Here is a 25,156-nt window from a genome sequence, read left to right on the forward strand (position 1 = left end):
CAGACACACGTGTTGGGGACACTGGGGGACACTGGGGGACACACGTGTTGGGGACACTGGGGGACAGACACACATGTTGGGGACATTGGGGGACACACATGTTGGGGACGCTGCAAGGGACACTGGGGGACAGACACACGTGTTGGGGACACTGGGGGACACCCGTGTTGGGGACACTGGGGGGACACCGAGGGACAGACACACGTGTTGGGGACATTGGGGGACACACACGTTGGGGACGCTGCGAGGGACACTGGGGGACAGACACACGTGTTGAGGACACTGGGAGGGACACTGAGGGATACATGGGGACACATGTTGGGGACACTGGGGGGGACACTGGGGGATACATGGGGACACATGTTGGGGACACTGGGGGACACTGGGGGATACATGGGGACATGTGTTGGGGACACTGGGGGACACTGGGGGATACATGGGGACACATGTTGGGGACACTGGGGGACACTGGGGGGGACACTGGGGGGACACATGGACACACGTGTTGGGGACTCTGGGGGACAGACACACGTGTGGGGTCACTTTGGGGTCCCAGGGGTCAGTTTGGGGTCAGTTTTGGGGTCCCAGGGATCAGTTTGGGGGTCCTTGGGTCACTTTGGGGTCCCAGGGGTCAGTTTGGGGTCAGTTTGGGTCCCAGGGATCAGTTTGGGGTCCCAGGGGTCAGTATTGGGGACACTTTGGGGTCCCAGGGGTCACTTTGGGGGTCCCAGGGGTCAGTTTAGGGACACTTTGGGGGTCCTGGGGTCAGTGTTGGGGTCAGTTTGGGGTCCCAGGGGTCAGTTTTGGGGTCACTTTGGGGTCCCAGGGTCAGTTTGGGGACACCCGTGTTGGGGACACTTGGGGGGTCTCACGTCCCATGTCCCCCGCAGCCCCCCGCCCCAACAGCAACGACAACGTGCTGCAGGCCTTCAAGAGAACGTGAGTGCAGGGACCCCCCCTCGGCCGGGACACCCCCATGGACCGGGACCCCCCCATGGACTGGGACCCCCCCATGGGCCGGGACCCCCCCCTCGACCGGGACCCCCATGGGCTGGGACCCCCCCGTGGGCTGGGACCCCCCCTCGACCGGGACCCCCATGGACCGGGACCCCCATGGGCTGGGACCCCCCCATGGGCTGGGACCCCCCATGGGCTGGGACCCCTCCCCTGCCATGGCCTGGGGACCCCCCCATCGACCGGGACCCCCACATGGGCTGGGGACCCCCCCCTCGACCGGGACCCCCCATGGACTGGGGACCCCCCATGGACTGGGGACCCCCCCCTCGACCGGGACCCCCATGGACCGGGACCCCCCCCATGGACTGGGACCCCCCCCTCGACCGGGACCCCCATGGACCGGGACCCCCATGGACTGGGACCCCCCCATGGACTGGGACCCCCCCATGGACCGGGACCCCCCCCATGGACCGGGACCCCCCCATGGGCTGGGACCCCCCCATGGACCGGGACCCCCCCATGGGCTGGGGACCCCCCCATGGGCTGGGACCCCTCCCCTGCCATGGCCTGGGGACCCCCCCATCGACCGGGACCCCCCATGGGCTGGGGACCCCCCCATGGACTGGGGACCCCCCCCATCGACCGGGACCCCCCCATGGACTGGGGACCCCCCCCATGGACCGGGACCCCCTATGGGCTGGGACCCCCCCATGGACCGGGACCCCCCCCTCGACCGGGACCCCCTATGGACTGGGGACCCCCCCATGGACCGGGACCCCCCCCCTCGACCAGGACCCCCATGGGCTGGGGACCCCCCCATGGGCTGGGACCCCTCCCCTGCCATGGCCTGGGGACCCCCCCATCGACCGGGACCCCCCATGGGCTGGAGACCCCCCCATGGACTGGGGACCCCCTATGGGCTGGGACCCCCCCATGGACCGGGACCCCCCCATGGGCTGGGACCCCCCCTCGACCGGGACCCCCATGGGCTGGGGACCCCCCCCTCGACCGGGACCCCCCCGTGGGCTGGGACCCCCCCATGGATTGGGACCCCCCCATGGACTGGGACCCCCCCATGGGCTGGGACCACCCCTTGGGTTGGGGACCGGACCCCCCCTCATTGACTGGGGACCCCCCCCCATTGACTGGGACCCCCCCATGGACTTGGACCCCCCCCCCCCATTGATTGGGTACCCCCCTCCATGGACTGGGTACCCCCCCATGGACTTGGACCCCCCCCCCATTGATTGGGTACCCCCCTCCATGGACTGGGTACCCCCCCATGGACTTGGACCCCACCCCCCCATTGACTGGGACCCCCCCATTGACTGGGACCCCCCCTCATTGACTGGGGACCCCCCCTTGGACTGGGACCCCCGCTCCATGGACTGGGACCCCCCCTTGGATTGGGGACCCCCCCATGGACTGGGGACCCCCCCTCATTGACTGGTGAGCCCTCCCCCATTGACTGGGACCCCCCCCATGGGCTGGGACCACCCCTTGGGTTGGGGACTGGACCCCCCCCATGGACTTGGACCCCACCCCCCCATGGACTGGGTCCCCCCCTTGGACTGGGGACCCCCCCCATGGACTTGGACCCCCCCAAACCCTCCTGTGCCAACCCCCCTCGCACCCCAATTCATTATGGGGGGGAACCCCATGGACCCTCCCCACACCCTGGGGCCCCCGCACTGGGGACCCCCCCACCCTGGGCACCCCAATGCACCCAAGACCCCCCACACCCCAAGGACCCCCCACTGGGACACCCCCCTGCCCCCCACCCTGGGACCCCAATGCACCCAGGACCCCCCACACTGGGAACCTCCCCACCCTGGGGACCCCACACTGGGGACCCCGCGACCCTGGGACCCCACTGCACCCAGGACCCCACCCTGGGACCCCAATGCACCCAGGACCCCCCAACTGGGAACCCCCCCACCCTGGGCACCCCAGTGCACCCAGGACCCCACCCTGGGGACCTCAATGCACCCAGGACCCCCCACACCCCAAGGACCCCCCAACTGGGAACCCCCCCACCCTGGGGACCCCAATGCACCCAGGACCCCCCAGCTGGGAACCCCCCCACCCTGGGCACCCCAATGCACCCAGGACCCCACCCTGGGGACCTCAATGCACCCAGGACCCCCCACACCCCAAGGACCCCCCTACTGGGAACCCCCCACCCTGGGGACCCCGCATTGGGGACCCCCCCACCCTGGGCACCACACTGCACCCAGGACCCCCCCCACTGGGAAACCCCTACCCTGGGGACCCTGCACTGGGGACCCCTCCACCCTGGGCACCCCAATGCACCCAGGACCCCCCTGCACCCCAAGGACCCCCAACCCTGGGACCCTAATGCACCCAGGACCCCCCAGCTGGGAACCCCCCCACCCTGGGGACCCCGCACTGGGGAACCCCCCACCCTGGGCACCCCAATGCACCCAGGACCCCCCTGCACCCCAAGGACCCCCCACCCTGGGACCCCAATGCACCCAGGACCACCCAGCTGGGTACCCCCCCACCCTGGGACCCCAATGCACCCAGGACCCCCCCACTGGGAACCCCCCCACCCTGGGCACCCCAATGCACCCAGGACCCCCTGCACCCCAAGGACCCCCCACCCTGGGACCCCAATGCACCCAGGACCACCCAACTGGGAACCCCCCCACCCTGGGACCCCAATGCACCCAGGACCCCCCAGCTGGGAACCCCCCCACCCTGGGCACCCCAATGCACCCAGGACCCCCTGCACCCCAAGGACCCCCCACCCTGGGACCCCAATGCACCCAGGACCACCCAACTGGGAACCCCCCCACCCTGGGACCCCAATGCACCCAGGACCCCCCCACTGGGAACCCCCCCACCTTGGGCACCCCAATGCACCCAGGACCCCCCCACTGGGAACCCCCCACCCTGGGACCCCAATGCACCCAGGACCACCCAACTGGGAACCCCCCCACCCTGGGCACCCCAATGCACCCAGGACCCCACCCTGGGGATCCCAATGCACCCAGGACCCACCCTGCACCCCAAGGCCCCCCCAGGACCCCCCCTGACCCCCATCTCCCCACAGCGGCGATGCCAAGGGCGACACGGCGGGGGAGCTGGACTTCAGCGGGCTGCTCAAGAAGAGGTGGGGGCGTGCAAGGGGCGTGCAAGGGGGGTGAGGGGCGTGCAAGGGGGGGCACGCGTGCGAGAGCACGTGCAAAGGTGGGGGGGGACACATGAGGGTGTGCAGTGGTGCCTGGGGGGGGCACGCGAGGGTGTGCGAGGGTGGTTGCTTGTGCAAGGTGTGCAACAGTCGTGCAAGGGCCACGTGCATGGGGAGGAGCTCAGAGGAGCCGGTGCAAGTGCACAATGGGTGTGCAAGGGGTGTGCAAGACTCGTGTGATGTTAAGGAGGATGGTGGTTGTGCAAGGGGTGTGCAAGGGGTGCAACAATTGTGCAAGGGTGCATGAGGATGAGGAGCTCCGAGGGGTCCGTGCAAGTGCACAATGGTTGTGCAAGGGGTGTGCAAGACTCATGTGATGTTAAGGAGGATGGTGGTTGTGCAATGGGTGTGCAAGGGGTGTGCAAGGCTTGTGTGATGTTAAGGAGGATGGTGGTTGTGCAAGGGGTGTGCAAGGGGTGCAACAATTGTGCAAGGGTGCATGAGGATGAGGAGCTCCGAGGGGTCCGTGCTAGTGCACAATGGTTGTGCAAGGGTGTGCAAGGCTCATGTGATGATGGGAAGCAATGAGGGGACTCCAGGTAGGGCAGGGGGTGCACAACTCGTGCAAGGGGTGCAACAGTCGTGCAAGGGCCATGTGAGGATGAGGAGCTCCGAGGGGTCCGTGCAAGTGCACAATGGTTGTGCAAGGGGTGTGCAAGGCTCGTGCAAGGCTCATGTGATGATGAGGAGGATGATGGTTGTGCAAGGAGCGTGCAGGGGGTGCAACAATTGTGCAAGGGTGCATGAGGATGAGGAGCTCCGAGGGGTCCGTGCAAGTGCACAATGGTTGTGCAAGGGTGTGCAAGGCTCATGTGATGATGGGAAGCAATGAGGGGACTCCAGGTAGGGCAGGGGGTGCACAACTCGTGCAAGGGGTGCAACAGTCGTGCAAGGGTGCATGAGGATGAGGAGCTCCGAGGGGTCTGTGCAAGTGCACAATGGTTGTGCAAGGGGTGTGCAAGACTCGTGTGATGTTAAGGAGGATGGTGGTTGTGCAAGGGGTGTGCAATGCTCGTGCAAGGCTCGTGTGATGATGAGGAGGATGATGGTTGTGCAAGGAGCGTGCAAGGGGTGCAACAATTGTGCAAGGGTGCATGAGGATGAGGAGCTCCGAGGGGTCCGTGCAAGTGCACAATGGTTGTGCAAGGGTGTGCAAGGCTCATGTGATGATGGGAAGCAATGAGGGGACTCCAGGTAGGGCAGGGGGTGCACAACTTGTGCAAGGGGTGCAATGATCGTGCAAGGGCCATGTGAGGATGAGGAGCTCCGAGGGGTCTGTGCAAGTGCACAATGGTTGTGCAAGGGTGTGCAAGGCTCATGTGATGTTAAGGAGGATGGTGGTTGTGCAAGGGGTGTGCAAGGCTCGTGCAAGGCTCATGTGATGATGAGGAGGATGATGGTTGTGCAAGGAGCGTGCAAGGGGTGCAACAATTGTGCAAGGGTGCATGAGGATGAGGAGCTCCGAGGGGTCTGTGCAAGTGCACAATGGTTGTGCAAGGGTGTGCAAGGCTCATGTGATGTTAAGGAGGATGGTGGTTGTGCAAGGGGTGTGCAAGGCTCGTGCAAGGCTCGTGTGATGATGAGGAGGATGATGGTTGTGCAAGGAGCGTGCAGGGGGTGCAATGATCGTGCAAGGGTGCATGAGGATGAGGAGCTCCGAGGGGTCCGTGCAAGTGCACAATGGTTGTGCAAGGGTGTGCAAGGCTCATGTGATGTTAAGGAGGATGGTGGTTGTGCAAGGGGTGTGCAAGGGGTGCAACAATTGTGCAAGGGTGCATGAGGATGAGGAGCTCCGAGGGGTCCGTGCTAGTGCACAATGGTCGTGCAAGGGTGTGCAAGGCTCATGTGATGATGGGAAGCAATGAGGGGACTCCAGGTAGGGTAGGGGGTGCACAACTCGTGCAAGGGGTGCAATGATCGTGCAAGGGTGCACGAGGATGAGGAGCTCCGAGGGGTCTGTGCAAGTGCACAATGGTCGTGCAAGGGTGTGCAAGGCTCATGTGATGATGGGAAGCAATGAGGGGACTCCAGGTAGGGCAGGGGGTGCACAACTCGTGCAAGGGGTGCAATGATCGTGCAAGGGTGCATGAGGATGAGGAGCTCCGAGGGGTCCGTGCAAGTGCACAATGGTTGTGCAAGGGGTGTGCAAGACTTATGTGATGTTAAGGAGGATGGTGGTTGTGCAAGGGGTGTGCAAGGCTCGTGCAAGGCTCATGTGATGATGAGGGGGATGATGGTTGTGCAAGGAGCGTGCAGGGGGTGCAATGATCGTGCAAGGGTGCATGAGGATGAGGAGCTCCGAGGGGTCCGTGCTAGTGCACAATGGTTGTGCAAGGGTGTGCAAGACTCATGTGATGTTAAGGAGGATGGTGGTTGTGCAATGGGTGTGCAAGGGGTGTGCAAGGCTTGTGTGATGTTAAGGAGGGTGGTGGTTGTGCAAGGGGTGTGCAAGGGGTGCAACAATTGTGCAAGGGTGCATGAGGATGAGGAGCTCCGAGGGGTCCGTGCTAGTGCACAATGGTCGTGCAAGGGTGTGCAAGGCTCATGTGATGATGGGAAGCAATGAGGGGACTCCAGGTAGGGCAGGGGGTGCACAACTCGTGCAAGGGGTGCAACAGTCGTGCAAGGGTGCATGAGGATGAGGAGCTCCGAGGGGTCCGTGCAAGTGCACAATGGTTGTGCAAGGGTGTGCAAGGCTCATGTGATGTTAAGGAGGATGGTGGTTGTGCAAGGGGTGTGCAAGGCTTGTGCAAAGCTCATGTGATGATGAGGAGGATGATGGTTGTGCAAGGAGCGTGCAAGGGGTGCAAGAATCGTGCAAGGGTGCATGAGGATGAGGAGCTCCGAGGGGTCCATGTGAGTGCACAATGGTTGTGCAAGGGTGTGCAAGGCTCGTGTGATGATGGGAAGCAATGAGGGGACTCCAGGTAGGGCAGGGGGTGCACAACTCGTGCAAGGGGTGCAACAGTCGTGCAAGGGTGCATGAGGATGAGGAGCTCCGAGGGGTCCGTGCAAGTGCACAATGGTTGTGCAAGGGTGTGCAAGGCTCATGTGATGTTAAGGAGGATGGTGGTTGTGCAAGGGGTGTGCAAGGCTTGTGCAAAGCTCATGTGATGATGAGGAGGATGATGGTTGTGCAAGGAGCGTGCAAGGGGTGCAAGAATCGTGCAAGGGTGCATGAGGATGAGGAGCTCCGAGGGGTCCATGTGAGTGCACAATGGTTGTGCAAGGGTGTGCAAGGCTCATGTGATGATGGGAAGCAATGAGGGGACTCCAGGTAGGGCAGGGGGTGCACAACTCGTGCAAGGGGTGCAATGATCGTGCAAGGGCGCATGAGGATGAGGAGCTCCGAGGGGTCCGTGCAAGTGCACAATGGTTGTGCAAGGGGTGTGCAAGGCTGTTGTGGCGCAGGGAGGTGCAGGTGGAGGAGAAGAAGAAGAAGAAGGAGGAGGACGATCAGTTCCCCCCCGAGATCTGGGAGCTGCTCAAGGGGGTGACCAAGAAGAGCGAGTACGAGCGCATCGCCTTCCAGTACGGGATCACCGACCTGCGCGGGATGCTCAAGCGCCTCAAGAAGATCAAGGTGGAGCCCAAGAAGAGCGAAGGTGGGCGGGGGGGCCGGGGGGGGTGATTAATGGGGGTTTGGGGTCGTTGGGGGGGGTGGGGTTGATGGGGGGTTGATGGGGGGATGTGGGGTTAATGGGGAGATATGGGGTTAATGGGGGGTTTGGGGTTGATGGGGGAACTGGGGTTAATGGGGGGAGCTGGGGGTTATGGGGGAGCTGGGGGTTATGGGGTTAATGGGGATATTGGGGTTGATGGGGGAACTGGGGGTTGATGGGGGGTTTGGGGTTGATGGGGGAACTGGGGGTTATGGGGGAGCTGGGGGTTATGGGGTTGATGGGGGGTTTGGGGTTAATGGGGGGATATGGGGTTGATGGGGAGTTTGGGGTTGATGGGGGAGCTGGGGGTTATGGGGGAGCTGGGGGTTATGGGGTTAATGGGGGGTTTGGGATTGATGGGGGGTTATGGGGTTAATGGGGGGATCTGGGGTTAATGGGAGAGCTGGGGGTTATGGGGTTAATGGGGGGTCTGGGGTTAATGGGGGATCTGGGGGTTATGGGGTTAATGGGGATATTGGGGTTGATGGGGGGTATTGGGGTTGATGGGGGTATATGGGGTTAATGGGGAGATATGGGGTTAATGGGGGGTTTGGGGTTGATGGGGGAGCTGGGGGTTATGGGGTTAATGGGGGGTTTGGGATTGATGGGGGGTTTGGGGTTAATGGGGGGTTATGGGGTTAATGGGGGGATCTGGGGTTAATGGGGGAGCTGGGGGTTATGGGGTTAATGGGGATATTGGGGTTGATGGGGGGTTTGGGGTTGATGGGGGGTTTGGGGTTAATGGGGGGTTATGGGGTTAATGGGGGGTTCGGGGTTGATGGGGGGTTATGGGGTTAATGGGGGGATTTGGGGTTAATGGGGGGATCTGGGGTTAATGGGGGATCTGGGGGTTATGGGGTTAATGGGGATATTGGGGTTAATGGGGGGTTTGGGGTTAATGGGGGGTTATGGGGTTAATGGGGGTTTGGGGTTAATGGGGGGTTATGAGGTTAATGGGGGGATCTGGGGTTAATGGGGGAGCTGGGGGTTATGGGGTTAATGGGGGGTTATGGGGGAGCTGGGGGTTATAGGGTTAATGGGGGGTCGGGGGTTAATGGGGGAGCTGGGGGTTATGGGGTTAATGGGGATATTGGGGTTAATGGGGGGTTTGGGGTTAATGGGGGGTTATGGGGTTAATGGGGGATATGGGGTTAATGGGGGAGCTGGGGGTTATGGGGTTAATGGGGGATCTGGGGGTTATGGGGTTAATGGGGATATTGGGGTTGATGGGGGGTTTGGGGTTGATGGGGGGTTATGGGGTTAATGGGGGGATTTGGGGTTAATGGGGGGATATGGGGTTAATGGGGAGATATGGGGTTAATGGGGGGTTTGGGGTCATTGGGGGGTTATGGGGTTGATGGGGGGTTTGGGGTTAATGGGGGATCTGGGGTTAATGGGGAGATACGGGGTTGATGGGGGGTTTGGGGTTGATGGGGGAACTGGGGGTTATGGGGGAGCTGGGGGATATGGGGTTGATGGGGAGTTTGGGGTTGATGGGGGATCTGGGGGTTATGGGGTTAATGGGGATATTGGGGTTGATGGGGGGTGTGGGGTTGTTGGGGGGTTGATGGGGGTATATGGGGTTAATGGGGAGATATGGGGTTGATGGGGGGTTTGGGGTTGATGGGGGGTTTGGGGTTAATGGGGGGTTATGGGGTTAATGGGGGGTCTGGGGTTAATGGGGGAGCTGGGGGTTATGGGGTTAATGGGGATATTGGGGTTGATGGGGGGTTTGGGGTTGATGGGGGGTTTGGTGTTAATGGGGGGTTATGGGGTTAATGGGGGGATTTGGGGTTAATGGGGGGTTATGGGGTTAATGGGGGGTTTGGGGTTAATGGGGGGTTATGGGGTTAATGGGGGGTCTGGGGTTAATGGGGGAGCTGGGGGTTATGGGGTTAATGGGGATATTGGGGTTAATGGGGGGTTTGGGGTTGATGGGGTGTTTGGGGTTAATGGGGGGTTATGGGGTTAATGGGGGGTTTGGGGTTGATGGGGGGTTATGGGGTTAATGGGGGATCTGGGGGTTATGGGGTTAATGGGGGATCTGGGGGTTATGGGGTTAATGGGGATATTGGGGTTGATGGGGGGTTTGGGGTTAATGGGGGGTTTGGGGTTAATGGGGGGATCTGGGGTTAATGGGGGAGCTGGGGGTTATGGGGTTAATGGGGATATTGGGGTTGATGGGGGAACTGGGGGTTGATGGGGGGTTTAGGGTTGATGGGGGGTTATGGGGTTAATGGGGGATATGGGGTTAATGGGGGGTTATGGGGTTAATGGGGGGTTATGGGGTTAATGGGGGGATCTGGGGTTAATGGGGGAGCTGGGGGTTATGGGGTTAATGGGGGGTTTGGGGTTAATGGGGGATCTGGGGGTTATGGGGTTAATGGGGATATTGGGGTTGATGGGGGGTTTGGGGTTGATGGGGGGTTGATGGGGGTATATGGGGTTAATGGGGGGTTTGGGGTTGATGGGGGGTTTGGGGTCATTGAGGGGGGTGGGGTTGATGGGGGGTGTGGGGTTGATGGGGGGCTGATGGGGGTATATGGGGTTAATGGGGAGATATGCGGTTAATGGGGGGTTTGGGGTTGATGGAGGAACTGGGGGTTATGGGGGAGCTGGGGGTTATGGGGTTAATGGGGGGTTTGGGGTTAATGGGGGGTTATGGGGTTAATGGGGGGTTTGGGGTTGATGGGGGGTTTGGGGTTGATGGGGGAACTGGGGGTTATGGGGGAGCTGGGGGTTATGGGGTTAATGGGGGGATTTGGGGTTAATGGGGGGTTATGGGGTTAATGGGGGTTTGGGATTGATGGGGGGATATGGGGTTAATGGGGGGTTATGGGGTTAATGGGGGGTTTGGGGTTAATGGGGGAGCTGGGGGTTATGGGGTTAATGGGGATATTGGGGTTGATGGGGGGTTTGGGGTTGATGGGGGGTTTGGGGTTAATGGGGGGTTATGGGGTTAATGGGGGATATGGGGTTAATGGGGGGTTATGGGGTTAATGGGGGGATCTGGGGTTAATGGGGGAGCTGGGGGTTATGGGGTTAATGGGGGGTTATGGGGGAGCTGGGGGTTATGGGGTTAATGGGGGGTCGGGGGTTAATGGGGGAGCTGGGGGTTATGGGGTTAATGGGGATATTGGGGTTAATGGGGGGTTTGGGGTTGATGGGGGGTTATGGGGTTAATGGGGGGTTATGGGGTTAATGGGGGATATGGGGTTAATGGGGGGTTATGGGGTTAATGGGGGGATCTGGGGTTAATGGGGGAGCTGGGGGTTATGGGGTTAATGGGGGGTCTGGGGTTAATGGGGGATCTGGGGGTTATGGGGTTAATGGGGATATTGGGGTTGATGGGGGGTTTGGGGTTGATGGGGGGTTTGGGGTTGATGGGGGGTTATGGGGTTAATGGGGGGATTTGGGGTTAATGGGGGGATATGGGGTTAATGGGGAGATATGGGGTTAATGGGGGGTTTGGGGTCATTGGGGGGTTATGGGGTTGATGGGGGGTTTGGGGTTAATGGAGGATCTGGGGTTAATGGGGAGATACGGGGTTGATGGGGGGTTTGGGGTTGATGGGGGAACTGGGGGTTATGGGGGAGCTGGGGGATATGGGGTTGATGGGGAGTTTGGGGTTGATGGGGGAGCTGGGGGTTATGGGGTTAATGGGGATATTGGGGTTGATGGGGGGTGTGGGGTTGATGGGGGGTTGATGGGGCTATATGGGGTTAATGGGGAGATATGGGGTTGATGGGGGGTTTGGGGTTGATGGGGGGTTTGGGGTTAATGGGGGGTTATGGGGTTAATGGGGGGTTTGGGGTTGATGGGGGGTTATGGGGTTAATGGGGGGATTTGGGGTTGATGGGGGGTTATGGGGTTAATGGGGGGATTTGGGGTTAATGGGGGGATCTGGGGTTAATGGGGGAGCTGGGGGTTATGGGGTTAATGGGGGATCTGGGGGTTATGGGGTTAATGGGGATATTGGGGTTGATGGGGGGCTTGGGGTTAATGGGGGGTTATGGGGTTAATGGGGGGATTTGGGGTTAATGGGGGGTTATGGGGTTAATGGGGGGTTTGGGGTTGATGGGGGGTTATGGGGTTAATGGGGGGATTTGGGGTTGATGGGGGGTTATGGGGTTAATGGGGGGATTTGGGGTTAATGGGGGGATCTGGGGTTAATGGGGGAGCTGGGGGTTATGGGGTTAATGGGGGATCTGGGGGTTATGGGGTTAATGGGGATATTGGGGTTGATGGGGGGCTTGGGGTTAATGGGGGGTTATGGGGTTAATGGGGGGATTTGGGGTTAATGGGGGGTTATGGGGTTAATGGGGGGTTTGGGGTTAATGGGGGGTTATGGGGTTAATGGGGGGATTTGGGGTTAATGGGGGGTTTGGGGTTAATGGGGGATATGGGGTTAATGGGGGTTTGGGGTTATTGGGGGTATTGGGGTTGATGGGGGGTTTGGGGTTAATGGGGGGTTTGGGGTTGATGGGGGGTTTGGCGTTGATGGGGATTTGGGGTTAATGGGGGGTTTGGGGTTAATGGGGAGGTTTGGGGTTGATGGGGGGTTTGGGGTTAATGGGGGGTTTGGGGTTGATGGGGGGTTTGGCGTTAATGGGGGGTCTGGGGTTAATGGGGGATATGGGGGTTATGGGTTTAATGGGGATATTGGGGTTAATGGGGGGTGTGGGGTTGATGGGGGGTTGATGGGGGGTTTGGGGTTAATGGGGGATTTGGGGTTAATGGGGGATCTGGGGGTTATGGGATTAATGGGGGGATATGGGGTTAATGGCGGGTTTGGGGTTGATGGGGGGTTTGGGGTTAATGGGGGGTTTGGGGTTGATGGGGGGTTTGGCGTTGATGGGGATCTGGGGTTGATGGGGGGTTTGGGGTTAATGAGGGATCTGGGGTTAATGGGGGGATGTGGGGTTAATGGGGAGCTTACGGCTATTGGGGTATATGGGGTTAATGGGGGATATGGGTTCATTGCGGGGAGCTGGGGTTAATGGGGGAGCTGGGGGTTTGGGGTTGATGGGGGGTTTGGGGTTAATGGGGGGTTTGGGGTTAATGGGGGGTTATGGGGTTAATGAGGGATCTGGGGTTAATGGGGGGATCTGGGGTTAATGGGGGAGTTTGGGGTTGATGGGGGGTTTGGGGTTGATGGGGGGTTTGGGGTCATTGGGGGATCTGGGGTTAATGTGGCTTCTGGGGTCACTGGGGGGTCCCCAAGAAGAGCAAAGCTGGTTGTGGGGGCCATGGGGAGTCCGTACCCCCCCATGTCCCCCCATGACCACCCATGTCCCCCCATGACCACCCATGTCCCCCCGTGCCCCCTGTCCCCCCTGTCCCCCCATGTCCCCCCGTGCCCCCCGTGCCCCCCATGCCCCCCGTGACCCCTGTCCCCTGGTGCCCCCCATGCCCCCCATGCCCTCTGTGCCCTCCGTGCCCCCCATGCCCTCTGTGCCCCCCTGTGTCCCCCCATGCCCCCCATGCCCTCTGTGCCCCCCTGTGTCCCCCCATGCCCCCCATGCCCTCTGTGCCCCCCTGTGTCCCCCCATGCCCCCCATGCCCCCCGTGCCCCCCCGTGCCCCCCATGACCGCTGTCCCCCCATGCCCCCTGTCCCCCCATAACCCCCCGTGCACCCCATGACCCCCCATGCCCCCCGTGCCCCCCGTGCCCCCTGTCCCCCCATGCTCCCCCATGCCCCCCATGCCCCCCCGTGCCCCCCGTGCCCCCTGTCCCCCCATGCTCCCCCATGCCCCCCATGCCCCCTTTCCCCCCATGTCCCCCATGCCCCCCGTGACCCCTGTCCCCTGGTGCCCCCCATGCCCCCCATGCCCTCTGTGCCCCCTGTGCCCCCCGTGACCCCCATGCCCCCCATGCCCCCCGTGCCCCCCGTGACCCCTGTCCCCCCATGCCCCCCTGTCCCCCCGTGACCCCCATGCCCCCGTGCCCCCCCTGTCCCCCCGTGCCCCCCATGCCCCCCATGCCCCCCCATGCCCCTCGTGACCCCTGTCCCCCCATGCCCCCCGTGTCCCCTGGCCCCCCGTGCCCCCCTGTCCCCCCGTGCCCCCTGTGCCCCCCATGCCCCCGTGCCCCCCCTGTCCCCCCATGCCCCCCATGCCCCCCGTGCCCCCCGTGACCGCTGTCCCCCCGATGCCCCCCAGCGTTCATCCGCAAGCTGGACCCCGCGTACCAGGTGGACAAGGGGAACAAGATCAAGCTGGTGGTGGAGCTGAGCGACCCCGACCTGCCCCTCAAGTGGTACAAGAACGGCCAGCTCATCAAACCCAGCTCCAAGTGAGGGGACGGGGGGCGGGGGGGGGCGGGGGGCGGGGGGGTCACGGGGGGCATGGGGGCTTTGGGGGGTATGGGGGACATGGGGGCTGTGGGGGACATGGGGGCTATGGGGGGTATGAGGGGCTATGGGGGGTATGGGGGGCATGGGGGCTTTGGGGGGTATGGGGGACATGGGGGACATGGGGGCTGTGGGGGACATGGGGGCTGTGGGGGACATGGGGGCTATGGGGGGTATGGGGGGCATGGGGGCTTTGGGGGGTATGGGGGACATGGGGGACATGGGGGCTGTGGGGGACATGGGGGCTATGGGGGGTATGGGGGGCATGGGGGCTTTGGGGGGTAAGGGGGACATGGGGGCTGTGGGGGACATGGGGGACATTGGGGGTATGGGGGACATGGGGGCTGTGGGGGACATGGGGGCTATGGGGGGCTATGGGGGCTATGTGGGACATGGGAGGTATGGGGGGCACATGGGGCTATGGGGGGTATGGGGGGCATGGGGGCTTTGGGGGGTATGGGGGACATGGGGGCTGGGGGGGACATGGGGGCTATGGGGGGTATGGGGGACATGGGAGGTATGGGGGGCACGTGGGGCTATGGGGGGCATGGGGGCTTTGGGGGGTATGGGGGACATGGGGGACATGGGGCTATGGGGGTACAGCTGCTGAAACCCAGCTCCAAGTGAGGGGGTGCAGGGGGCTATGGGGGTGTGGGGGGTATGGGGGGCACAGGGGGCACGGGGGTATGGGAGATATGTGGGACATGGGGGCTATGGGGGGTATGGGGGACATGGGGGGGATGGGAGGCACAGGGGGCATGGGGGGGATGGGGTGCTGTGGGGGGTATGGGGGGGATGGGGTGCTGTGGGGGGTATGGGGGGTATGAGGGTGACATGGGGCTGTGGGGGGTATGGGGGGGATGGGGTGCTGTGGGGGGTATGGGGGGTATGAGGGTGACATGGGGCTGTGGGGGGTATGGGGGGGATGGGGTGCTGTGGGGGGTATGGGGGGTATGAGGGTGACATGGGGCTGTGGGGGGTATGGGGGGGATGGGGTGCTGTGGGGGGTATGGGGGGCACATGGGGCTGTGGGGGGTATGGGGGGGGTGGGGGGTGTGGGGGGTATGTGGGACATGGGGGCTATAGGGGGTGTCGGGAGCATGGGGGCTTTGGGGGGTATGGGGAGTGTGGGGGGTATGGGGGGTATGGGGGGCACATGGGGCTGTGGGGGGTATGGGGGGCACGGGGGCTATGGGGGGTATGGGGGACATGGGGGCTATGGGGGGTATGGGGGCTATGGGGGGTATGGGGGACATGGGGGCTATGGGGGCATGGGGTCTTTGGGGGCTATGGGGAGTGTGGGGGGTATGGGGGCTATGGGGGGCACATGGGGCTGTGGGGGATATGGGGGGCATGGGGGCTATGGGGGACATGGGGGTTATGGGGGACTATGGGGGGCTATGGGGGGCACAGGGTGTGGGGGGCATGGGGGGTTGGGGGGTTTGGGGGTTTGGGGGTCTCCAGGAGGCAGGAACCCCCCCATAGGGGGTCCCCCCAGCCATGGCGCTCAGCCCGTGTCCCCTGTCCCCCCGTTTGCCCACACCCTCGTGTCCCCCACGTCCCTGTGTCCCCGTGTCTCCCCGCATCCCTGTGTCCCCCCATGTCCCTGTGTCCCCTCGTGTCCCCCGTGTTCCCCCGTGTCCCCATGTCCCCCTGTGTCCCCCCACAATCTCCTGTCCCCCCATGTCCCTGTGTCCCTTCGTGTCCCCACGTCCCCCCGTGTCTCTGCATCCCCTTGTGTCCCATGTCCCCTCATGTCCCCATGTCCCCTCATGTCCCCATGTCCCCCGTGTCCCCCATGTCCCTCATGTCCCCCATGTCCCCCATGCCCCCATGTCCCCCATGTCCCCCATGTCCCCCATGTCCCTCATGTCCCCCATGTCCCCCCATTTCCCCCACGTCCCCCCATGTCCCCCGTGTCCCCCCATGTCCCCATGTCCCCCATGTCCCCCACATCCCCCCATGCCCCCATGCCCCCATGTCCCCCCATGTCCCTGTGTCCCCCATGTCCCCCATGTCCCCCCATGTCCCTGTGTCCCCCCATGTCCCCCATGTCCCCCCACATCCCCCCATGTCCCCCATGTCCCCCCGTGTCCCCACGTCCCCCATGTCCCCATGTCCCCTGTGCCCCCGTGTCCCCCCATGCCCCCATGTCCCCCATGTCCCCATATCCCCCGCGTCCCCCCATGTCCCCCACATCCCCCCATGCCCCGTGCCCCCCACGTCCCCCCGTGTCCCCCATGTCCCCCACATCCCCCCATGCCCCCATGCCCCATGTCCCCCATGTCCCCCCATGTCCCTGTGTCCCCATGTCCCCCATGTGCCCCCATGTCCCCCCGTGTCCCACATGTCCCCATATCCTCCCACATCCCCCCATGCCCCCATGTCCCCCATGTACCCCACATCCCCCCCATCCCCCCATGCCCCCATGTCCCCCCATATCCCCCGCGTCCCCCCGTGTCCCCCATATCCCCATGTCCCCCCACATCCCCCCATGCCCCCATGTCCCCCACATCCCCCCGTGTCCCCATGTCCCCCATGCCCCCATGTCCCCCCACATCCCCCCGTGCCCCCATGTCCCCCCATATCCCCCATGTCCCCCCGTGTCCCCCATATCCCCATATCCCCCCACATCCCCCCATGCCCCCATGTCCCCCATGTCCCCATATCCCCCGCGTCCCCCCATGTCCCCCACATCCCCCCATGCCCCGTGCCCCCCACGTCCCCCCGTGTCCCCCATGTCCCCCACATCCCCCCATGTCCCCATGTCCCCCATGCCCCCATGTCCCCCCATGTCCCCCACATCCCCCCATGTCCCCATGTCCCCCCATGTCCCCCATGTCCCCCCATGTCCCCCCCATCCCCCCATGCCCCCATGTCCCCCATGTCCCCCCATATCCCCCGCGTCCCCCCATGTCCCCCATGCCCCCATGTCCCCCCACATCCCCCCATGCCCCCATGTCCCCCACATCCCCCCCATCCCCCCATGCCCCCATGTCCCCCATGTCCCCCCGTGTCCCCACATCCCCCATGTCCCCCATGTCCCTCATGTCCCCCATGTCCCCCATGTCCCCCCATGTCCCCATGTCCCCCATGTCCCCCATGTCCCCCATGTCCCCCATGTCCCCCACATCCCCCCATGTCCCCCGTGTCCCCCCATGTCCCCATGTCCCCCATGTCCCCCACATCCCCCCATGCCCCCATGCCCCCATGTCCCCCATGTGCCCCCATGTCCCCCCGTGTCCCACATGTCCCCATATCCTCCCACATCCCCCCATGTCCCCCATGTACCCCACATCCCCCCCATCCCCCCATGCCCCCATGTCCCCCCATATCCCCCGCGTCCCCCCGTGTCCCCCATATCCCCATGTCCCCCCACATCCCCCCATGCCCCCATGTCCCCCACATCCCCCCGTGTCCCCATGTCCCCCATGCCCCCATGTCCCCCCACATCCCCCCGTGCCCCCATGTCCCACATGCCCCCATGTCCCCCCACATCCCCCTGTGCCCCCATGTCCCCCCATATCCCCCATGTCCCCCCGTGTCCCCCATATCCCCATATCCCCCACATCCCCCCATGCCCCCATGTCCCCCATGTCCCCATATCCCCCGCGTCCCCCCATGCCCCCCACATCCCCCCATGCCCCGTGCCCCCCACGTCCCCCCGTGTCCCCCGTGTCCCCGTGTCCCCCCGTGTCCCCAGGTACGTGTTTGAGAACGTGGGGCTGAAGCGCATCCTGACCATCAACAAGTGCTCGCTGGCCGACGACGCCGCCTACGAGTGCCGGGTCAACGAGGAGAAATGCTTCACCGAGGTCTTCGTCAAGGGTGGGTCGGGGTCCCCGGCGGGGGGGGACATCACCGTGACCCCCCCGGGGGTGCTGAGGGTCCCCGTCGCCCCCCCAGAGCCCCCCGTGACCATCGAGAAGGGGCTGGATGACCAGCAGGTGTTCGTGGGCGACCGCGTGGTGCTGGAGGCTGAGGTGTCGGAGGAGGGAGCGCAAGTCATGTGGTACGGGGGGGGTGGGGAGCCCCATGTGGCCGTGTGGCCGCCGCCGCTGTCCGTGTGTCCGTCCCTGTGGCCGTGTGTCCATCACCACCATCCATGGCCACCGCTGTGTCCACCCCGTGTCCGTGTGTCCATCCCCACCATCCATGTCCATCCCCACCATCCGTGTCCATCCCCACCATCCATATCCACCCCTGTGTCCGTGTGTCCATCCCTGTGTCCGTGTGTCCATCACCACCATCCATGTCCATCCCCACCACCCGTGTCCATCCCTGTGTCCGTGTGTCCATCCCCACCACCTGGGTCCACCCCTGTGTCCGTGTGTCCATCCCCACCACCCGTGTCCACCCCTGTGTCCGTGTGTCCATCCCCACCATCCATGTCCATCCCCACCACCCGTGTCCACCCGTGTCCGTGTGTCCATCCCCACCATCCATGTCCATCCCCACCACCCGTGTCCACCCCTGTGTCCGTGTGTCCATCACCACCATCCATGTCCACCCCTGTGTCCACCCCGTGTCCGTGTGTCCATCCCCACCATCCATGTCCATCCCCACCACCCATGTCCACCCCTGTGTCCGTGTGTCCATCCCCACCACCCGTGTCCACCCCTGTGTCCGTGTGTCCATCCCTGTGTCCATCCCTGTGTCCGTGTGTCCATCCCCACCACCCATATCCACCCCTGTGTCCGTGTGTCCATCCCCACCATCCATGTCCATCCCCACCACCCGTGTCCACCCCTGTGTCTGTGTGTCCATCCCCACCACCCATATCCACCCCTGTGTCCGTGTGTCCATCCCCACCAGCTGAGTCCACCCGTGTCCGTGTGTCCATCCCCACCACCCGTGTCCATCCCTGTGTCCATATGTCCATCCCCACCACCCGTGTCCACCCCTGTGTCCGTCTGTCCATCCCCACCACCCGTGTCCATCCCTGTGTCCATATGTCCATCCCCACCACCCATGTCCACCCCGTGTCCGTGTGTCCATCCCCACCACCCACGTCGTGTCCAACCCCACCAACCATCCATGTCCGTCCGTGTGTCCATCCCCACCATCCATATCCACCCCTGTGTCCGTGTGTCCATCCACCCACCCACATCCCTCCCCGCCACCCCCATCCATCCACGGCCGTGTGTCCACCCCCGTGTCCACGTGTCCACCACTGTCCGTGTGTCCCCGCAGGATGAAGGACGGCGTGGAGCTGACCCGCGAGGAGACCTTCAAGTACCGCTTCAAGAAGGATGGCAAGAAGCACTATCTGATCATCAACGAGGCCACCAAGGAGGACACCGGGCGCTACAAGATCATGACCAACGGCGGAGAGAGCGAGGCCGACATCATCGTGGAAGGTTGGGGTCATCGGGGGGGCCTCATGGGGTTGGTGGCACCCATGGGGGTCTCAGGGGTTGGTGGCACCCAGGGGGGTCTCAAGAGGTTGGAGCCACCCATGGGGGGCTCATGGGGTTGGTGCCATCCATGGGGGTCTCATGAGGTTGGTGGCACCCATGGGGTCTCATGGAGTTGGTGGCACCCATGGGGGTCTCATGGGGTTGGAACCACCCATGGGGTCTTATGAGGTTGGAGCCACCCATGGGGGTCTCAAGAGGTTGGAGCCACCCATGGGGGGCTCATGGGGTTGGTGCCATCCATGGGAATCTCATGGAGTTGGTGTCACCCATGGGGTTCTCATGAGGTTGGTGTCACCCATTGGGGTCTTATGAGGTTGGAGCCACCCATGGGGGTCTCATGGGGTTGGAACCACCCATGGGGTCTTATGAGGTTGGAGCCACCCATGGGGGTCTCATGGGGTTGGAGCCACCCATGGGGTCTCATGGGGTTGGTGGCACCCATGGGGGTCTCATGGGGTTTGGGGTTGGAGCCACCCATGGGGTTCTCATGGCGTTGGTGTCATCCATGGGGGTCTCATGAGGTTGGTGTCACCCATGGGGGTCTCATGGGTTGGTGGCACCCATGGGGGTCTCAGGGGGTTGGTGTCATCCATGGGGGTCTCATGGGGTTGGAACCACGCATGGGAATCTCATGGGGTTGGTGCCACCCATGGGGTCTCATGGGGTTTGGGGTTGGAGCCACCCATGGGGTTCTCATGGGGTTGGTACCGCCCATGGGGGTCTCATGAGGTTGGAGCCACCCATGGGAGTCTCATGGGGTTGGAGCCACCCATGAGGTTCTCATGGGGTTGGTGGCACCCATGGGGTTCTCATGAGGTTGGAGCCACCCATGGGGGTCTCAAGAGTTTGGTGCCACCCATTGGGGTCTCAGGAGTTTGGTGTCACCCATTGGGGTCTCATGAGGTTGGAGCCACCCATGGGGGTCTCATGAGGTTGGTGCCACCCATGGGGGTCTCAGGAGTTTTGTGTCACCCATTGGGGTCTCATGGGGTTGGAGCCACCTGTGAGGGTCTTGGAGCCACCCATGGGGTTCTTGGGGGAGGTTGGTGCCACCCATGGGGGTCTCAGGGGTTGGAGCCACCCATGGGGGTCTCAAGAGTTTGGTGCCACCCATTGTGGTCTCATGAGGTTGGAGCCACCCATGGGGGTCTCACGGGATTGGAGCCACCTGTGAGGGTCTTGGAGCCACCGATGGGGTTCTTGGGGAACGTTGGTGCCACCCATGGGGGTTTCAGGGGGTTGGTGCCACTCATGGGGTCTGGAGGGGTCCCCAGGGTGCCTGGTGGGACCTTGGAGGGTTTAGGGGGTGACCAAGAGTCCTTGGTGGCTCCCGGAGGTTCTGGAGTGACCAAGGGTTCTTCCCAGGGGTGTCCAACACCATCCTCCCTCCTTTGGTGGGACCACTCGGGGTGTCCTATGGGACCCCCTGTGGGGTTGTGTGCACACGGGGGGTCTCCAGGAGCCCCCAGGGACCCCCTGACGCTGTTTCCCCCCCCCAGAGAAGCAGCTGGAGGTGCTGCAGGGCATGGCGGACCTGACGGTGCAGGCGTCGGAGCAGGCGGTGTTCAAGTGCGAGGTGTCGGACGAGAAGGTGACGGGGCGCTGGTTCCGCAACGGCGTGGAGGTGCGGCCCAGCAAGCGCATCCACATCTCCCACACCGGCAGGTGGGCACGGCCCCCGGGGCGGGGGACGCGTGGGGGGCACCGGGACGGGGGTGGGAGGCACCCGTGGGGGGCTTGGAGGGAGCTGGAGGCACCCATGGGGTCTCATGGGGTTGGAGGAACCCATGAAGGTTTCATGAGGTTTGTGCCACCCATGGGGGTCTCATAGGGTTGGAGCCACCGATGGGGGTCTCATGGGGTTGGAGGAACCCATGAGGTTCTTAGAGGTTCTTTGAGACCCCCATGGGGGTCTTGGAAGTACCATGGGATCTCATGGGGTTGGTGCCACCCATGGGGTTCTCAGGGGGTTGGTGTCATCCATGGGGGTCTCATGGGGTTGATACCACCCATGGGGGTCTCATGGGGTTGGAGGAACCCATGGGGGTTTCATGAGGTTGGTGCCACCCATGAGGGTCTCATGGGGTTGGTGCCACCCATGGGGGTCTCATGGGGTTGGAGGAACCCATGAGGGTTTCATGAGGTTTGTGCCACCCATGGGGGTCTCATAGGGTTGGAGCCACCGATGGGGGTCTCATGGGGTTGGAGGCACCCATGAGGTTCTTAGAGGTTCTTTGAGACCCCCATGGGGGTCTTGGAAGCATCCATGGGGTCTCATGGGGTTGGTGCCACCCATGGGGGTCTCAGGGGGTTGGTGTCATCCATGGGGGTCTCATAGGGTTGGAGCCACCCATGGGGATCTCATGGGGTTGGTGCCACCCATGGGGATCTCATGAGGTTGGTGCCATCCATGGGGGTCTCATGGGGTTGGAGCCACCCATGGGGGTCTCATGGGGTTGGAGGCACCCATGAGGTTCTTAGAGGTTCTTTGAGACCCCCATGGGGGTCTTGGAAGCACCCATGGGGTCTCATGGGGTTGGTGCCACCCATGGGGGTCTCAGGGGGTTGGTGTCACCCATGGGGGTCTCATGGGGTTGGAGGAACCCATGGGGGTCTCATGGGGTTGGTGCCACCCATGGGGTTCTCATGGGGTTGGTGTCATCCATGGGGGTCTCATGGGGTTGATACCACCCATGGGGGTCTCATGGGGTTGGAGGAACCCATGGGGGTTTCATGAGGTTGGTGCCACCCATGGGGGTCTCAGGGGGTTGGAGGAACCCATGAGGGTTTCATGAGGTTGGTGCCACCCATGGGGGTCTCAGGGGGTTGGTGCCACCCATGGGGGTCTCAGGGGGTTGGTGCCACCCATGGGGGTCTCATGGGGTTGGTGCCACCCATGGGGATCTCATGAGGTTGGTGCCACCCATGGGGATCTCATGGGGTTGGTGCCACCCATGGGGGTCTCATGGGGTTGGTGCCACCCATGGGGGTCTCATGGGGTTGGAGGAACCCATGAGGTTCTTAGAGGTTCTTTGAGACCCCCATGGGGGTCTTGGAAGCATCCATGGGGTCTCATGGGGTTGGTGCCACCCATGGGGGTCTCAGGGGGTTGGTGTCATCCATGGGGGTCTCAAGGGGTTGATACCACCCATGGGGGTCTCATGGGGTTGGAGGAACCCATGGGGGTTTCATGAGGTTGGTGCCACCCATGGGGGTCTCATGGGGTTGGTGCCACCCATGGGGGTCTCATGAGGTTGGTGCCACCCATGGGGATCTCATGGGGTTGGTGCCACCCATGGGGATCTCATGAGGTTGGTGCCATCCATGGGGGTCTCATGGGGTTGGTGCCACCCATGGGGGTCTCATGGGGTTGGAGGCACCCATGAGGTTCTTAGAGGTTATTTAAGACCCCCATGGGGGTCTTGGAAGCACCCATGGGGTCTCATGGGGTTGGTGCCACCCATGGGGATCTCTTGGGGTTGGAGCCACCCATGGGGGTCTCATGGGGTTGGAGCCACCCATGGGGCTCTTGGAGGGAGTTGGAGCCACCCATGGGGTCTCATGAGGTTGGTGCCACCCATGGGGGTCTCAAGGGGTTGGAACCACCCATAGGGGTCTTAGAGGTTATGTAAGACCCCCATGGGGGTCTTGGAAGCACCCATGGGGTCTCGTGGGGTTGGTGCCACCCATGGGGGTCTCAAGAGGTTGGTGCCACCCATGGGGATCTCATGGGGTTGGAGCCACCCATGGGGATCTCATGAGGTTGGTGCCACCCATGGGGGTCTCATAGGGTTGGTGCCACCCATGGGTGTCTCATGGGGATGGAGGCACCCAGGGGGGTCTCATGGGGTTGACATCCTATGGGGGTCTCATGGGGTTGGAGCCATCATGAGGGTCTCATGAGACTGTTGCCCTATGGGGCACTCGGGGGCGGTTGTTTCCATGGGGCGCCCCCCAACCCACCCATCTGCTCCCCCCAGGATCCACAAGCTGGTGATCGACGACGTGCGCCCCGAGGATGAGGGCGACTACACCTTCATCCCCGACGGCTACGCCCTCTCGCTCTCCGCCAAGCTCAACTTCCTCGGTGGGAACCGGGGCGCTTGGGGGGCACCTGTGGGGCTGAGGGGACACGGGTCCCTTGGGGACACCTGGGGGAGGCTCTTGTGGGGGGTCAAGGGGACATTAGGAGTCACTTGGGGCACTCCTGGGTCCCTCCCGCACTCCTGGGTGTGTTCTGAACTCCTGGGTCCCTCCCCGAACTCCTGGGTCCCTTGGGGTACTCCTGGGTCCCTCCCTGAACTCATGGGTTCCTTGGGGCACTCCTGGCCCCCTCCCGGAGTCCTGAGTCTCTTGGGGCACTCCTGGGTCCCTTGGGGTACTCCTGGGTCCCTCCCCGAATTCATGGGTTCCTTGGGGCACTCCTGGCCCCCTCCCGGAGTCCTGAGTCTCTTGGGGCACTCCTGGGTCCCTTGGGGTACTCCTGGGTCCCTCCCCGAATTCATGGGTTCCTTGGGGCACTCCTGGCCCCCTCCCGGAGTCCTGAGTCTCTTGGGGCACTCCTGGGTCCCTTGGGGTACTCCTGGGTCCCTCCCTGAACTCATGGGTTCCTTGGGGCACTCCTGGCCCCCTCCCGGAGTCCTGAGTCTCTTGGGGCACTCCTGGGTCCCTTGGGGTACTCCTGGGTCCCTCCCCGAATTCATGGGTTCCTTGGGGCACTCCTGGCCCCCTCCCGGAGTCCTGAGTCCCTTGGGGCACTCCTGGGTCCCTTGGGGTACTCCTGGGTCCCTCCCCGAATTCATGGGTTCCTTGGGGCACTCCTGGCCCCCTCCCGGAGTCCTGAGTCCCTTGGGGCACTCCTGGGTCCCTTGGGGTACTCCTGGGTCCCTCCCCGAATTCATGGGTTCCTTGGGGCACTCCTGGCCCCCTCCCGGAGTCCTGAGTCCCTTGGGGCACTCCTGGGTCCCTTGGGGTACTCCTGGGTCCCTCCCCGAACTCATGGGTTCCTTGGGGCACTCCTGGCCCCCTCCCGGAGTCCTGAGTCCCTTGGGGCACTCCTGGGTCCCTTGGGGTACTCCTGGGTCCCTCCCCGAATTCATGGGTTCCTTGGGGCACTCCTGGCCCCCTCCCGGAGTCCTGAGTCCCTTGGGGCACTCCTGGGTCCCTTGGGGTACTCCTGGGTCCCTCCCCGAATTCATGGGTTCCTTGGGGCACTCCTGGCCCCCTCCCGGAGTCCTGAGTCCCTTGGGGCACTCCTGGGTCCCTCCCGAGCTCCTGGGTCCCTCCCGAACTCCTGAGTCCCTCCCGAGCTCCTGGGTCCCTTGGGGTACTCCTGGGTCCCTCCCCAAACTCCTGGGTCCCTCCCGAACTCCTGGGTCCCTTGGGGTACTCCTGGGTCCGTCCCCTAACTCCTGGGTCCGTTCTGAACTCCTGGGTCTGTCCCAAACTCCTGGGTACCCTGGGGCACTCCTGGGTCCCCCCCCGAACTCCTGGGTCCCTTGGGGCACTCCTGGGTCCCTCCCTATAATCCCTTCCCCCAACTCTTGGGTC

The 25,156-nt window shown here is 63.5% G+C and overlaps 1 protein-coding gene across 1 annotated transcript in view; it reads left to right on the forward strand.

The window, feature by feature from the left end:
- MYBPC2 (myosin binding protein C2) overlaps positions 1 to 25,156 on the forward strand; it is a 67,722-nt gene that overhangs the window by 11,244 nt on the left and 31,322 nt on the right. The window contains exons 7-15 of the mRNA XM_071801129.1: positions 891 to 939; positions 4,034 to 4,093; positions 7,583 to 7,776; positions 13,996 to 14,128; positions 17,890 to 18,014; positions 18,093 to 18,198; positions 19,380 to 19,546; positions 21,106 to 21,271; positions 23,587 to 23,693. Coding sequence (XP_071657230.1) covers positions 891 to 939; positions 4,034 to 4,093; positions 7,583 to 7,776; positions 13,996 to 14,128; positions 17,890 to 18,014; positions 18,093 to 18,198; positions 19,380 to 19,546; positions 21,106 to 21,271; positions 23,587 to 23,693 — 1,107 coding nt within the window. The remainder of the gene's footprint in view (positions 1 to 890; positions 940 to 4,033; positions 4,094 to 7,582; positions 7,777 to 13,995; positions 14,129 to 17,889; positions 18,015 to 18,092; positions 18,199 to 19,379; positions 19,547 to 21,105; positions 21,272 to 23,586; positions 23,694 to 25,156) is intronic.

Source organism: Patagioenas fasciata, chromosome 35 (genome assembly GCF_037038585.1).
Source record: "Patagioenas fasciata isolate bPatFas1 chromosome 35, bPatFas1.hap1, whole genome shotgun sequence".
Lineage (NCBI taxonomy): Eukaryota > Metazoa > Chordata > Aves > Columbiformes > Columbidae > Patagioenas > Patagioenas fasciata.